At 39.7% G+C, this 13,319-nt stretch overlaps 1 protein-coding gene across 8 annotated transcripts in view; it reads right to left on the bottom strand.

The window, feature by feature from the left end:
- The window catches only part of LOC133610908 (myosin phosphatase Rho-interacting protein), a 57,605-nt gene that overhangs the window by 29,717 nt on the left and 14,569 nt on the right, over positions 1-13,319 (bottom strand). For all 8 annotated transcript variants that reach the window (XR_009815934.2, XM_061967652.2, XM_061967653.2 and 5 more), the window contains exon 3: positions 11,119-11,184. Coding sequence is in view for 7 of the 8 variants with exons in the window: in XM_061967652.2 (XP_061823636.1) it covers positions 11,119-11,184 (66 nt within the window). In the remaining variant the exon portion in view is untranslated. The remainder of the gene's footprint in view (positions 1-11,118; positions 11,185-13,319) is intronic.

Here is a 13,319-nt window from a genome sequence, read left to right as displayed (position 1 = left end):
GGGAGAACTCAAAAGTAAGAGCATCAATCCATGTTTGTATCAGCTGCTTTTTTAATTATGTCAACGCAACTAAAAACTATTTCTCATTTCTGTGAATTAGTATTATTGTAAATGGTAAATAGGTTATACTTTAATAGTGCTTTTCTACCTTCAAGGTACTTAAGCACTTTCGTCACTATTTCCACATTCACCCTTTCACACACACATTCACACACTGATGGCGGGAGCTGCCATGCAAGGCCCTAACCACGACCCATCAGGAGCCCTCATGTTGCCGGTACGGCCGCTTTACCAACCGAGTCATGCCGCCGTGGCGTGTGAATTGTACCTATGCATCGTCTTTATCATGTAGAGCTTAGCTACACAAAGATGATTATATGGGACTTTTTTGATGTGGGCCTTTCATTACTAACCTTGGTTGAAAGGCAGTTATAGCAGAGTTACAGTCATGCCTGATAATTACAAACCCTATGGTCGACTGTTCCCATGGTTTGGTGGCCTTGTGCAATACGAACAGTGACCCTACTGTAATCCATGTATGTTTACATTCCAGCAGATCGGTTACTATTGGATTCATGAGGAAGGAAGGACAAGGGCTAAAGAAGACTCACACACCCTCCCCTCAATACAGCTAACAGATGCTTCACCCACAGAACCCACACAATAAGTTTTACTTTAAGTGTCCCTAATTTAGTGAGTCTCGGTGGTCGGTCTACACTACCGGTAATTCCCTGCACAGAATGCCATGAGCCAACTATACCCAATTGTTCATCTTTCCAAAACATTCTCATCAATCGCAACATAAGACAAAAGCCCATCAAAAGAGCCCTCAATCTTACACACCACAGGGGTACAGAGGGAAGAGGGTCTATGCAATGTTTAAGCATACCACGGGGCTTACAACTCTGAATGTAAACACTAGTTAGGGTTGCATAGGCTTGTGTCTGCAAGATTTTTGGCAGAGAGAGCAAAATGGCGTGTCTCAAATTAACAAAGAATGCACAAAATGGGAAAAGGAAGTTTCTAAAAACTTTGTTCTTGGACAGTGCTAGAGGGCAGAAGACCAGTATTTGAATTCAAGTAAACACAGGAAAATAATTGAGCGAACATGAAATGCAAATGTCTTTAAGAGCTAAAAACGCCATGAGAGAGACTCAGTCTACACCAACTACTGTATATATTTTCAAGGGCAGATGTGATCAATTGATATTCATGTATGCGTCAACTAGACTAAAACATGGTCATTGGTAGCTTAGCAGTGCATAAGAAATGTAGTGTGGCATGGACAAGCAGCTATTAGAGTGTGGGTGTCAATTATTTTTACTGAATGGCGCAGCGGGAGAGAGTTCTTAACACCCACCTGACAGTCCTCAGCACTACATAACCCGTTTATGTACCTATTATTAATGGATCTTAAAAGGGGTTGAATGGTTTAATTAGCAAAAGATGTTGACTAAAGATGCTAACTTATTTAGTACTTTAGCCTGCCTGAACTTGAAAAGGTTGAGAAGATTGTAGAGGATGCTTATCAACTTGACTCTAGTAGGTTTTCTTGTGTCTATTTTGCACATTTAATTTACTGGAGCTTGTCAGGTTAGGTTGACAACCTTAAATCAAATAGAAGTAACATGTAATTACCACCTAATCTAAACAATGTCGAATCCTATTGTATCATCCTGAAAACAAGCATCCTTTGCAGTGGATATTTGTTTGGTATATTTATTTAGTAGGAGGTGGAAATTTCGGCACAAAAAAACCTTGTTATGCAAAACACAAATGTCCACTGCAGAAAACACTTTTTTAGACAATACATGAACATTCTGTCAGTAAGTATAGTATTTCTTCCAGTGGTGTGTTACTGATTAGTGGTGGCGAGCAGTGGTTAACACCATACTCAAAAATCTATGATATGACAATGAGCTAATAGATAGATAGAATAGATAGTGGTCCCTTCCCACATCAACAATTGCGGCTTCACCACATCAATTCATTTTTAAAGCATATTACACATATTTCTGGCAATAATTAAGTGTAAAATTATGTCCTATTTATGCTTTATATGTAATACAGATCATTATCTGTCTTATTTTTTATTATTATTATGGTTGTGGCGATTGTTAAAGCGGGACTTCAGTTTACAGGTTAAGGGTGACAATAACACCGCAGCACATCGGCATCATCTTCATTGCGACAATCAAGTTGAACAACATTTGGCATCACAACTTCTTGATGCACTTCATCTTCGACTCCTGCCTCACCAATAACACATCTCCACCTTGGAGAGCAAAAGCGGGACGCAGCAGGACTCGATGGGATGCAGCGTACCACTTAATGCTAAAGAGACAGCTATCAGCAGCTGCCCAGGCAATGTTGAGTAGAGATGAACTGTTGATTCAAAGATGCACTTCATCTTCGACATCGGTAACAGTTCCACACAACATTTGTGAGCCATGTGAGCGATGTGGAATGGCAACGCAGGACATGCAATGCTAACACAGCTAATAGCCTTGGGGATCTTAGCTGCAACTGTCAAGTTGATCCCACTTTTGGCAGAACAACACACAGCCATGGTTTCAGCTCATCCATGCCTAGTTCTAACTTGACAAAGTATTTCCCCGTTGTGGCCGTGTTGTAGTGGCCCGTGCGACGACCATAGCAATGACGCTTTGAGAATCCTCCAGGTTACAACTGAAAAGGTGAGTATATGGGTGTTCTATCATGTTTAGAGGGCTCTAATACTGTTAAAAAAAACTTGAGAAAGTTGTAAAAACATAATTATAATTGAATTATAAAAAATATTTATTTAATGATATAATCCTACCTCACATAAAATCTTTTTTTTTTTTCTTCTTTTTTTTTGTCCTGTCCAGCTTCTCAGGCAAATCATATAGTTGATGTAGATGCCCATATCGGCTGTTCAGATTTACTTTACAAGAGAGAAGTGTAGGATACTTCTCTTGTTGCCTTATTTGTATTTGACTTTATTAAATGTATTTATATTATCATTTGGTGCAGCCGGGCCGGAGCAGGAGGGGATAGAAAGAGAAAAAAAGGAAGACAGAGGGGGAAATTGTGGGGACAAGAGGGGGATTAAACAGAGACAATAACAACAACAACAATAGAGCAACATCAGCACATACGATATGTACAAATATGATGGTAAAAGTGATGGCAAAGAAGCAGTTAGTGAAATAAATAATACAGAAATGACAATGAGCATTTTTACACTACAATTGGAGCAATACAAATACCAATAGAAATAGCACTATTGATACTGAACAATACCAATAATTTGCCTCTATTATCAACAATATACAGTTGTTCAAATGCAACAATACATATACGTAATGATAATTAGAGATAAAAAATGAATACCGAAAAATGGAGGGGAAGAAAGAGATGCAACCTATATTAACCTTGTAGATTGTTATAGTAACAATAGGTTAAGCTTTGTCAGTGTGCCATGTGCTACCCAGTTTCCCCTCGGGCAACAACGTTAATACATGTTTGATGAAAGCTGATTATGTGCATGAGTGTATGTATGTATATGTACTTGTATATGTACAGAATGTGTATATGTATGTTTGTTCAGTGAATGTATATGTCCAGTATGTGTATATGTATGTTTGTACAGTGAATGTATATGTACAGTATGTGTATATGTATGTTTGTATCGTGAATGTGCGTGTGGATGTACAAACTGAGTATTTAGGTATGTACTGTATTTGTGTATGTATGTGGGAGCGTAGGTACCTATGTATGTATGTATGTATGTATGTATGAATAACGGTGTGTGTATATGAGTATATGTGCATTTGTATGTACAATATATTTGACTCCCAGTGTGTGTGGGAGCCAGAGTACGGCCCCAGTTACCCAGAGAGCCCAACCCACAAACAGCAGGTGTGGCGCCCAGGGAACCAGGGACCACCGGCCCCACACATCCAAGCCGGCCAGCGACAGGAACCCCAGAGCCAGGCCCACCGTGCCGCCCAGAAGAGCCAGCAGCAGACCACAGACAGACGCGCCCGGCAGAGGACAGGGCACGAGAGAAGCACCGGACAGCCAGACCTCAAGCCAGCGAGAGACCACACCCCACACGGGCAGAAAGGCGGGACATAAAATAATTTACCACGGTCAGGTCTGAAACCAGATAGCCGCGATGAACAAGGGACAGCTGTAAATTGATTAATTTGCTCAAATAATCTAATTATTGAGAGATGTTTCTGTTTGTCAAAGAAGCATATGCACCCTACTGGATTTTTGGTATGTCTGTACTTGTATTGCATCAATAAAGTAAACAAAGTCTTGTTAATAGAAAGCAGCACTAAAACTTGACTTCCAGTCATTTAAAGACAGATTTCTGAACCTTACAACATCTGTTCCTGACATGGCCTGTGCAGTCTAGCGCCCTTGAACACAGGTGCATGCACACATGAAAAACACCTGCAGGTCAGCACAAAAGATTACTCCCTCACACCTGAGTATCAGAGCCAGAGTAAATCGCCTTTTATTAATCAATGTGAATATTAGAACTGAAATGCACTTACATGTGTTTAGATAAACTAGTTTACTCTCAGATTGGTGAACATGATACAAAACATTCACCCCCTACTTCGTTGCCTGCGCTGTTTGACTGACATACACCATAAGGTGGCACTTTTATTAAATCCCTTACATTTGACAAAAAAGTGAGAGTGACTTTACATTTCTCAGACAGCTCAGATCACAGGGTATTTAGGCAAATCACCAAATTTGGTACACACGTTTAGGGGACTAACATGCATATATTTGTGAAATTTGAGAAAGATTAGTTGAACATCATGAGTACCATCAAGCAAAACAGCTTTGCAGGGGCACAGGCGGGACACCTAATTGCCCATAAGTCATTGACCATGTTTCTAAAGATTATAAAACTTTGAGAATATCTGCATTACATGTATGCTAGCAACTTTTCCAGCCCACAACTCAAAGGTAACTATAATTTACAGTCGTGATAAAATAAACGAGGATAGCCCATAGAGTGTGTGTGTCAACTTAATTTACACTCCTACAGTTGCAATGCACAACCTTGCATTTCTGAGCTTCCTGTTAAAAGTCTGTCACAGCACAACTTACAAGCTCTGCATGGTGCCCATAAACTAATGATGCTTCCACTGTGTTCCACTTTGTGTGCCTTTAGTCAAGAGTAAGGTCATATAAAATAAATAATTTTACAGAAAAAAAAGGTAACTCTGTCCCCTGTTGTCTATGCCATGGACAATTGCCGCTGGAACAAGTGACAAAACACGTTGCCCTTGGCAACACACTCTCTGAAATAACTGCACGAGTTGCCCTTGGAAACCAGCTTTTACATTCTAGTACAGGAGACTTTTAGTTGCCTCTCTGTCATTTGCTGTAAGTAAATGCACTTTAGTCCCACATTTGCACTCACAAACTTCTGCAAACTACATGAGACACAACCCTATTCACCATGCCAAAACCTGTTAAAGCTGTAGCGACACATTAGTCCTGCATGACAGCCCATGTCTTTTGCAGACCAACATGTCAGCTATTCATCTCCTCCCCCTTCACTTTGTAACAGAATTCATTTTCCCTCCTATTGATCCATTTAAATGTGCTTCCAAAAAGAACTCCCTAGTTGATGGCTCAGAACTGTGCCATCCAAGGCCTTTGCAAAACTATTCTTTAACCTCCATACAGCAGGGCCACATCCTGCAGGTTGGTACCACAGCCCATCTGGGCTTGGTTAAAAGTCAAGACACAAACCCATAAAAAAAAAGAGCCAAGAGGAAAACGGAGGGGCAGCACCTCAACTACAAGCCTAACATTTTCTCAGATGTGATGAGGTCCGGAGCAACATAGAACTGGAGAAAGATAAAGGTCTTTAAAATCACGAAACAACAACTTCTACTGAGCAAGGCCAAGTGACATAGCAAATGAAACAATAAGCAAACCGTTGTGTGGATTTACCCTTCAAATAGAATAATTACAGATTTTTGGTCTGTAGGTTATACATACATGTATGCTAAGGAGCCATGGATGGGAAGATATTGCAAAACACATGATTATTCTGATGTTCTTTGTAAGACAAACAAGGATCTATATTTAGTGTCACTTGATATCTCCAGCGTTAACCTCCTTCCCTTTTGATCCTTCGTTCAGTAAGAAGATTAAAAGACGATGATTGACATGCAGCGAACAATGAACAGAGCACAAGGGTGAGTGTTTTTTCTTCTATTCATGAGTCATCCTTCACTAGTGCCTCTCGATTAATCGGCTTCGAGTCTGAAGAGGACATTGTGCAGTATTTCTCGCAATGCTTCTGATGATGTAGCATCTTACTGGGGAAATGTCTACCCTGACTTATGCACAATAAACTCGCCACTCAACATTAGGCCTTTGTTCACAATATTCCTGCAAGGTCCAAACTATAACCTATTCTGTATCTACAGTATTATATACAGCAAGCATACTCTTCTGCCAGAAAATGCCACATGTAGAAAGAAAGGGTCAAATAAAGGATGTGCTGATGTTTCACAATAATACAGTCCCATGGTTTAAAAAGAGCTGCTTCTGGGTCAGTCACTGCTCAGTCACATGACTCACTGCAGCCAGAATCAAACAGCACAGTGAAAGGTGACTTACAAAAACGGGAGCTATTAGATACTGAACTTCAACTATCACCAGCAAAGAAGACATCCATATTCCTGGCATTAATGTGTTTTTCCAGTTATTCTTTCTAAACCCAAAGAAATCATGAGGGTATTGCACAATATTTGGACAAGCTGCTAAATAAACAGAAAAGAGTTCGGCACATGACTCCGCATCAACATTATATAGGGCAGTCCTGGGTAATTATTTTGACTCTATTTTTAGGAACACTAATACAAAACCTCACAATAATGTCTGATTGAATGCTAAAAACGTTATGACAGACCGCCTTAAAAAACGTAATGGAATTTTACATTTTTTTATGAACAATAAAACACTGAATATTGACAAAATATGAATGTCACACCCCCTTTCGATCGACATTCAAGTGAAACGCAACAAAAATGCAACAAACAGTGAAATATGAACGCGAAGGGTACAAAACAAACCCACCTACAATCTGATATATCTGATACATCACTAAGCTTTAGAACTTTGTTGTGAAAATCTCCTTCCGTGTCTGTGGAAACGCTTCCCGCCCACACTGCTTGGTGCATCGTCTGAGCTGCTGTGACGTAGATTACATAGTAACTAATTAGATTACCATAGTAACTAAATAGATTACCATAGTAACTAATTAGATTACCATAGTAACTAACTAGATTACCATAGTAACTAATTAGATTACCATAGTAACTGGTATATCATCCAAAAGCGCAGATTCCAACCATTGAAATACTTTGTATAGTTCAAGACTTACGGTCAATAGAAAACATCACTGCACATCATAATGGCAGCTACAGTTTCCATCTTAAAGATCTATAAAAAATTATTTGGGAATGTCCGGCGGGCCAGATTGAAAAGCTCAACGGGCCGCATGTGGCCCCCAGGCCTTAATTTGCCCAGTTCTGATGTAGGGTGTCAATTCATTCCTTTTGACAACACTACAATAGTATGGATGTTAAACACCATTCACAAAGTACTACGGTGTAAGCATTAAGCACGTCTCAACTTATTTACATTTATTGTATTAGTAATGAAAAATTGCGTAATTCTGTGACAAGCAACAGAAGCAAATTCATCCATTCAAATGTTTGTTAGCATTCATTTGGGGTGTAATGGTGCATGTGTGCATACAGTAGTAACTTGGCTACCAAGTTTAATTGGTTCTATGACAAAGCTCATGGCCCAAAATACTCGTATCTCAAATCACTATGCCCCATGAAATGACTTTAAATGTCATTATTGCAAAAACGTAGAAAAATAAGTTGACAAGTTATATGCTTGATTGCGGTTCATTGTATCCATTAAATCATATCCAACTGTATTTAAAATCTGCAAAGTATGTGAAAATACAAACTAAACATCACAAAATGCCACAAATTCAGTCGGCCTTTTTGAATATTACGCTCTGAATATCTTCGGCAATTTCCGTTGATTCTAAGTCACTGGAGGAACGCTTCTGCACTCGGACCATAATATCAGATCAGTCATACTGGAAAGACGCAAATATTTGAAAGATGTGCTGTTTATCATTCACAATCTTTATGTAAGACAAGAACACATATGCTTGGCTTTTTTTTTTTTAATGCATTCGAAATCGTAAATAAATAGCTAACAATTAAGTCAACAGATCGAGGGTCCTCTATTGTACCCATTGTACCCCCTAAAAAAATCCAGTAATGGCCAACAATATTCCATTTACATGTTGTGACCTGAAAATGAACCAAATATGAGTTATATTGTTATTATAAGCGCTAACGCAGACGGCCTATTTTAGCGGCGCATTGAAAGCAGTGAGCTAATGCTAGCTTATGCTGCCGTTGTTAACACACTGAGCCGGCGGCTGCTTCTGCTTCCCCCGAGATGGCAAAAAAGACACAAAAAGACGATCGTTGCGGCAACTTCTTTGTAACCCTTTGTGAGGATTGTGATTGATTCTTCATTTAACCGGAATTATGTGAGCGTCCCGTCGGTCGGCATTCCAGTGAGAGTGGAAGTTGTACAGTGTTTGTTTTATAATGGTTTGTTATAGATAGTTTGTATGTTTCACACCAAGCAAAGTTGCTGATGCTAGTGTTTCAATGAAGCTACCGGTATATTCATTTAGCACTCCGCTTCGAAAACGTATTGCTCATCCTCTGTGTTCGGGCTCAAAAATATAAGGCTCTGGATCATAATTTTCTCCAAAGTAATCGTTGTTGGCTCTCAAAATCTGCTTGATTAACATTGTTGTTGATTGGGAAGGGATCTGTGGTTGCGAGGCTTGCTCATTAACTCTCAAAATGGCTGTCTTTTGGTGTCATAAATCAGATGTATATGATAATAGCGTCAATATAGAGGCAAACTGTTTTTCCACTCTACTGGTACATGTTTTTTAACAAGAAAAACAAAGCACTAACAAATATTGTATCACAAATACTAGAATACACTACCAACAACTACAGTCGTTTTTATTAAGTAATAACTAGTTACAATGTACAGCATTAAACTCAGAGCACGGACTTCTACAACATAACCTTCAAGCTGCTTTTCCAACATACACATCCATCAGCAGATTTCTTTCTTTAATTCTACTCAACACTGTCTATAACACTCACTTTCTTCGCCCCATGGTTGTAACAACAAAGTTATATATTGCTAGCGAGAGGTGTCTTCAACTATGGATTTGACTGACTTGTTCGACTTTTGCCTATAGTCAACGATCAGTCGAGTCCATGTCGTAGGGAGGAATTAACAGATTGTGATTATATAAAGTACTGTATATCCGAACAGCTCACTAGGTTTTTAGTAATGTCACATGGATGCAGATAAATATGGTCGCTTTAAGTTAATTATTCCAAAAGGTTATAAAAAGATATACAGTCTTTTATTAAAGTGAACAAAACAGATCTCATTTGCAACATTTTCCACTTAAAAAAAGGCTAAACCACTCTGATAAACAAACACGGTAGAGATTGGCTGGTGTGGTTAAATCCTCGCATCTGGCGCAGTATTAAACTTGACTAAATAGAGGAAGTCGAAGTAGTAAAAGTTTCTGTGCGTGAAACAGTGGAAGGATCATTACCTTTGCCAGAGAAGAGCTACACCTGACGGGCAATGTGGGCACCGTTTCCAGCGAGTCCCACCAGTGTCGACGGCGGGATTCGGCCGACAAGACGCGCACAGTTGCACGGCTCCGTGTCGGACTGTAGCGCGTCCCACATGTAGAAACATCCTACTAACTATTCTTTGTTCGCAGACAAATAGATTTTATACAATAAGAAATGTGCAGGCCAAAACATGGCTACCCGAAAGCAGCAACCACACTCAGGCTTAAGTGACAGTCGAAACTGTAAGCAGGTAAAAATCTCTTACTCTTGAAAACCTATTTGTCTGTACAAAAAAATATTTTATTGATATTTAAAGAAGACAATGGACGCAATCTATCCATACTCCCAACACACTTGCTGTATGCGGGCAATAACTAGCAGGTTCTCAACTCGCCTCCATCCCATGGGGGGAGGTTTAATGTCTGAGGAATTGACTGCAAGATTGATTGCTGAATCTGACTCTTTCGAATCGAATTGTTGACTATTCGAAGTCAGCTCTATTGTTAGCTGTTGCTAGCTGCTAGCTAACGCTAGCGATTAGCTAACGGTAGCGAGTCAGACACTGGGATGTTTTGGTCGGCTCTCACAGGGTTTACAGTCGCTACACCAACACATCGATGGGGTGGCGCGTAACCTGAATTGTTGCTCGCAACCTAAGGCATAACAATTAGCCGAGAGACAACACTTATACCAAAAATCTTGTGAGCCGAGGTACCACTGTAACTGGATTGTTCATTACGATGCAGAGCCGTGCGAAACTTCCCACACGGAACACATTTCAGGAAGGACAAGAAGGGTTACTGCCTTGTGTTATTGCCACATGTCTACTCTGTTAACAACAACAATGCAGCCCAGCCTGTGGCTAGTGAGAGTCATGACTAGTGATAGTGCCAAAGAGAAGCCAGAGCTGGAAAACCCTCTTCCATTTTAAAAGTCCCCTGTTTTGAAAACTTTTAACCTTCCTGGTGAAATACATAAAAGGTAGCCGTCACTGTACTGAAATACATCTTACCGTAACTATTCATCTGAGGTACATACCATACTGTTAAATTTCTTCCGAAAAATCTAATTTTTGTATTACATTAGGTAATTTCTTAGAAACAGTGTACTTTGTGTGCACTGGTATTTAGCTGTAATGCAAGCTCTGTGCTTCAGTTCAAACGAACCCTCTTTGAGGAGTCTCTGGGTCAGACACTTCCTTTCCATTGTTTGATAAAGTGTTTTTTTTAATTCGCAGAAGGTTGAAAAGAAACAGAGAAGACACCATTAAGTTTGGTGATAAAAGACTTGGAGCATAAAAGACATTTTAGGGAACGGTCGAACAATTTCCTTCTCGTTCACTTTTATGAATTGGAAAAGCTGTTTCACTTACCATTTCATCCAAAGCATAGCGAAGTATGCCATGTTCATACAGAATGAAGAACCTTCTCTGCCATTTCTGCATGTAAAAGAGAGAGTTCCATGCATTATAACATTGACAGAACAATATCAGGCTGAATATCTTTAAAAAAAAAAAATCATAACTTTGTGATACATAAAGATGTCAGTGTCAAACTTGTCAAATAAGCCCTTACAAATTATTCAAAAAGTCTACAACATGTACTAATGAGGCAGGCAACTAATGAAGGTAAAGAATATCCCTAATGAAAGTCAGGTTGACTCTTTAGGAGTGACAAGGCCCATAATTGTGTCGCAGACTCGTCCCCCTTCTGCCACACTGTCAACAATTCTGAGTGTTTTGGAATGAACAATGTGCGACTGGCCCACAACTGCTGAAAGTGTGAATGTTTTTTGGCAGCACAAGTATATTTGTCGCTCCCTGCCCTTCCAGCCGCATTTTGCTCTCGTCGACTTTATTCTCTTTCCTGACATGAAAGTCAAGGACGTCTTCGGACACAACGGTGGAATGGGAGCCGCTGAACAGAACTTTCATCGAGCATTATTTTTCTGGGTGTCAGGAATTTCGGGACACACAACTGCAGAGAAGTGAAGCAAAATTTGACATTGAGTAGGGCGTTTGTACCTTGTCTTTAAAAGCCTTTTTCAAAAGATATTATTCAATAACTGTCAAGTTTAGAAAGTCGCGACCATTGCACTCTTCTGCACACACTCATGCAAAGAGTCAATACACACGCAAGCCAACCTTTGGTAAACATTTGCCATATGTTGGCAAGAGAACTATTGGAAAACGTTTTTGTATAAAGCGTATCACGTTTTCAAGCAAGCTGAGCAGCGTTTTCTTCATTTACCAATGTACATGGAAAAATGTCTTTGGGCAGAAAAATTAATTATTTTCCAGATGACGCAAGTCACTGGCAGATAGTGCGCAACAATTTACCAACATGATCCTGATCTTTAAATGGCCTGAAAAGCGCTGCATAATGTACATTGTGGGGTTGAAACAGTCAATGTATTTGTAATCCAATTTTTTAGTGTGAACATTCGATCGTTTACAGGAGCATACATAGTTCTCACACGGAAGGCATTGAGTGACTGACAGAATGCGTAACTTCCTTGTGATATACTCTACCTCTGTATACAAATAACGTGTAGCCCTGCGTATGGCGAGTTGGAGTCATGGCTTGCGATAGCCCCAAGGAGAAGCCACAGCTATAAAGACCTGTTTCCTTCATTACCATTGTACCCATCACTGGCCATGTGTGCATGGACAACATTTATTTAATCTGATCATCATTCGGATTAGAATGTTACGGTGTACATGGACCCTGAAAACAGTTATCTGATTAAGACCTGCATTTTCATGCATCACACCCATCCATTAAATCGGAATACTTCCTCACTTTAACATGTGCAGAACTTAAACGGAAAAGTGTTTTATTGTTTGTGCTACGGCGCCATCTTCTGGACGAGTTTGCTCATTGCAGGAGCGGTAGACTTCTACTGTAAACAGACACATGGCTTTGTGTATTTCTGCTTGTCCGACGTTATCACGGTATTATTTGTTTCCTTCTGTTCACTACTTTTGTTTTACCTCTCTTTTTGAAATGTAACTGTTCTGTGCCATGTATGTTGCGATATGTATAGGTTGCCACACATCTTCATGTTACAAAATTCTGTGTGTGTGTCTGAGGCTAGCAGTTAGCACTTGGAGTAACTGTAATGTCGTGAATAAAACAGCTCGTTAAAACAACTGGATACTTTCTTTTATTGTTACATCGACACATGACACTCCAGACCATACTTTTGTTTTTGCTAGTCTCTTTTAAAGCAACAAAGTCAACAGTACATAACGCTACGTGTGTACACGTTGAATCAAGGGAGACAGCAGCAAGACAATCACTTCCTTCCGATGCTATTAAATTTAGTCCCCCTTATCTGTATATCTGAAATCAAAAGACATGCACAGTAAGGATAATTTCAACCCAAATTTTGGCCTTTGTACTTCATGGGCTACAATCTGAAGGACTATTGGCATAAACCACCTGTCTCAATCGAAATAAACTTTTGATCCGAATGGCGTGTTTTACACATTTTTATTCCGTTTAGGGCTGGGCGATATATCGATATACTCGATATATCGCGGGTTTGTCTCTGTGCGATATAGAAAATGAC

Source organism: Nerophis lumbriciformis, linkage group LG11, assembly GCF_033978685.3.
Source record: "Nerophis lumbriciformis linkage group LG11, RoL_Nlum_v2.1, whole genome shotgun sequence".
NCBI lineage: Eukaryota > Metazoa > Chordata > Actinopteri > Syngnathiformes > Syngnathidae > Nerophis > Nerophis lumbriciformis.
This window is presented reverse-complemented; position numbering and strand designations above follow the sequence as displayed.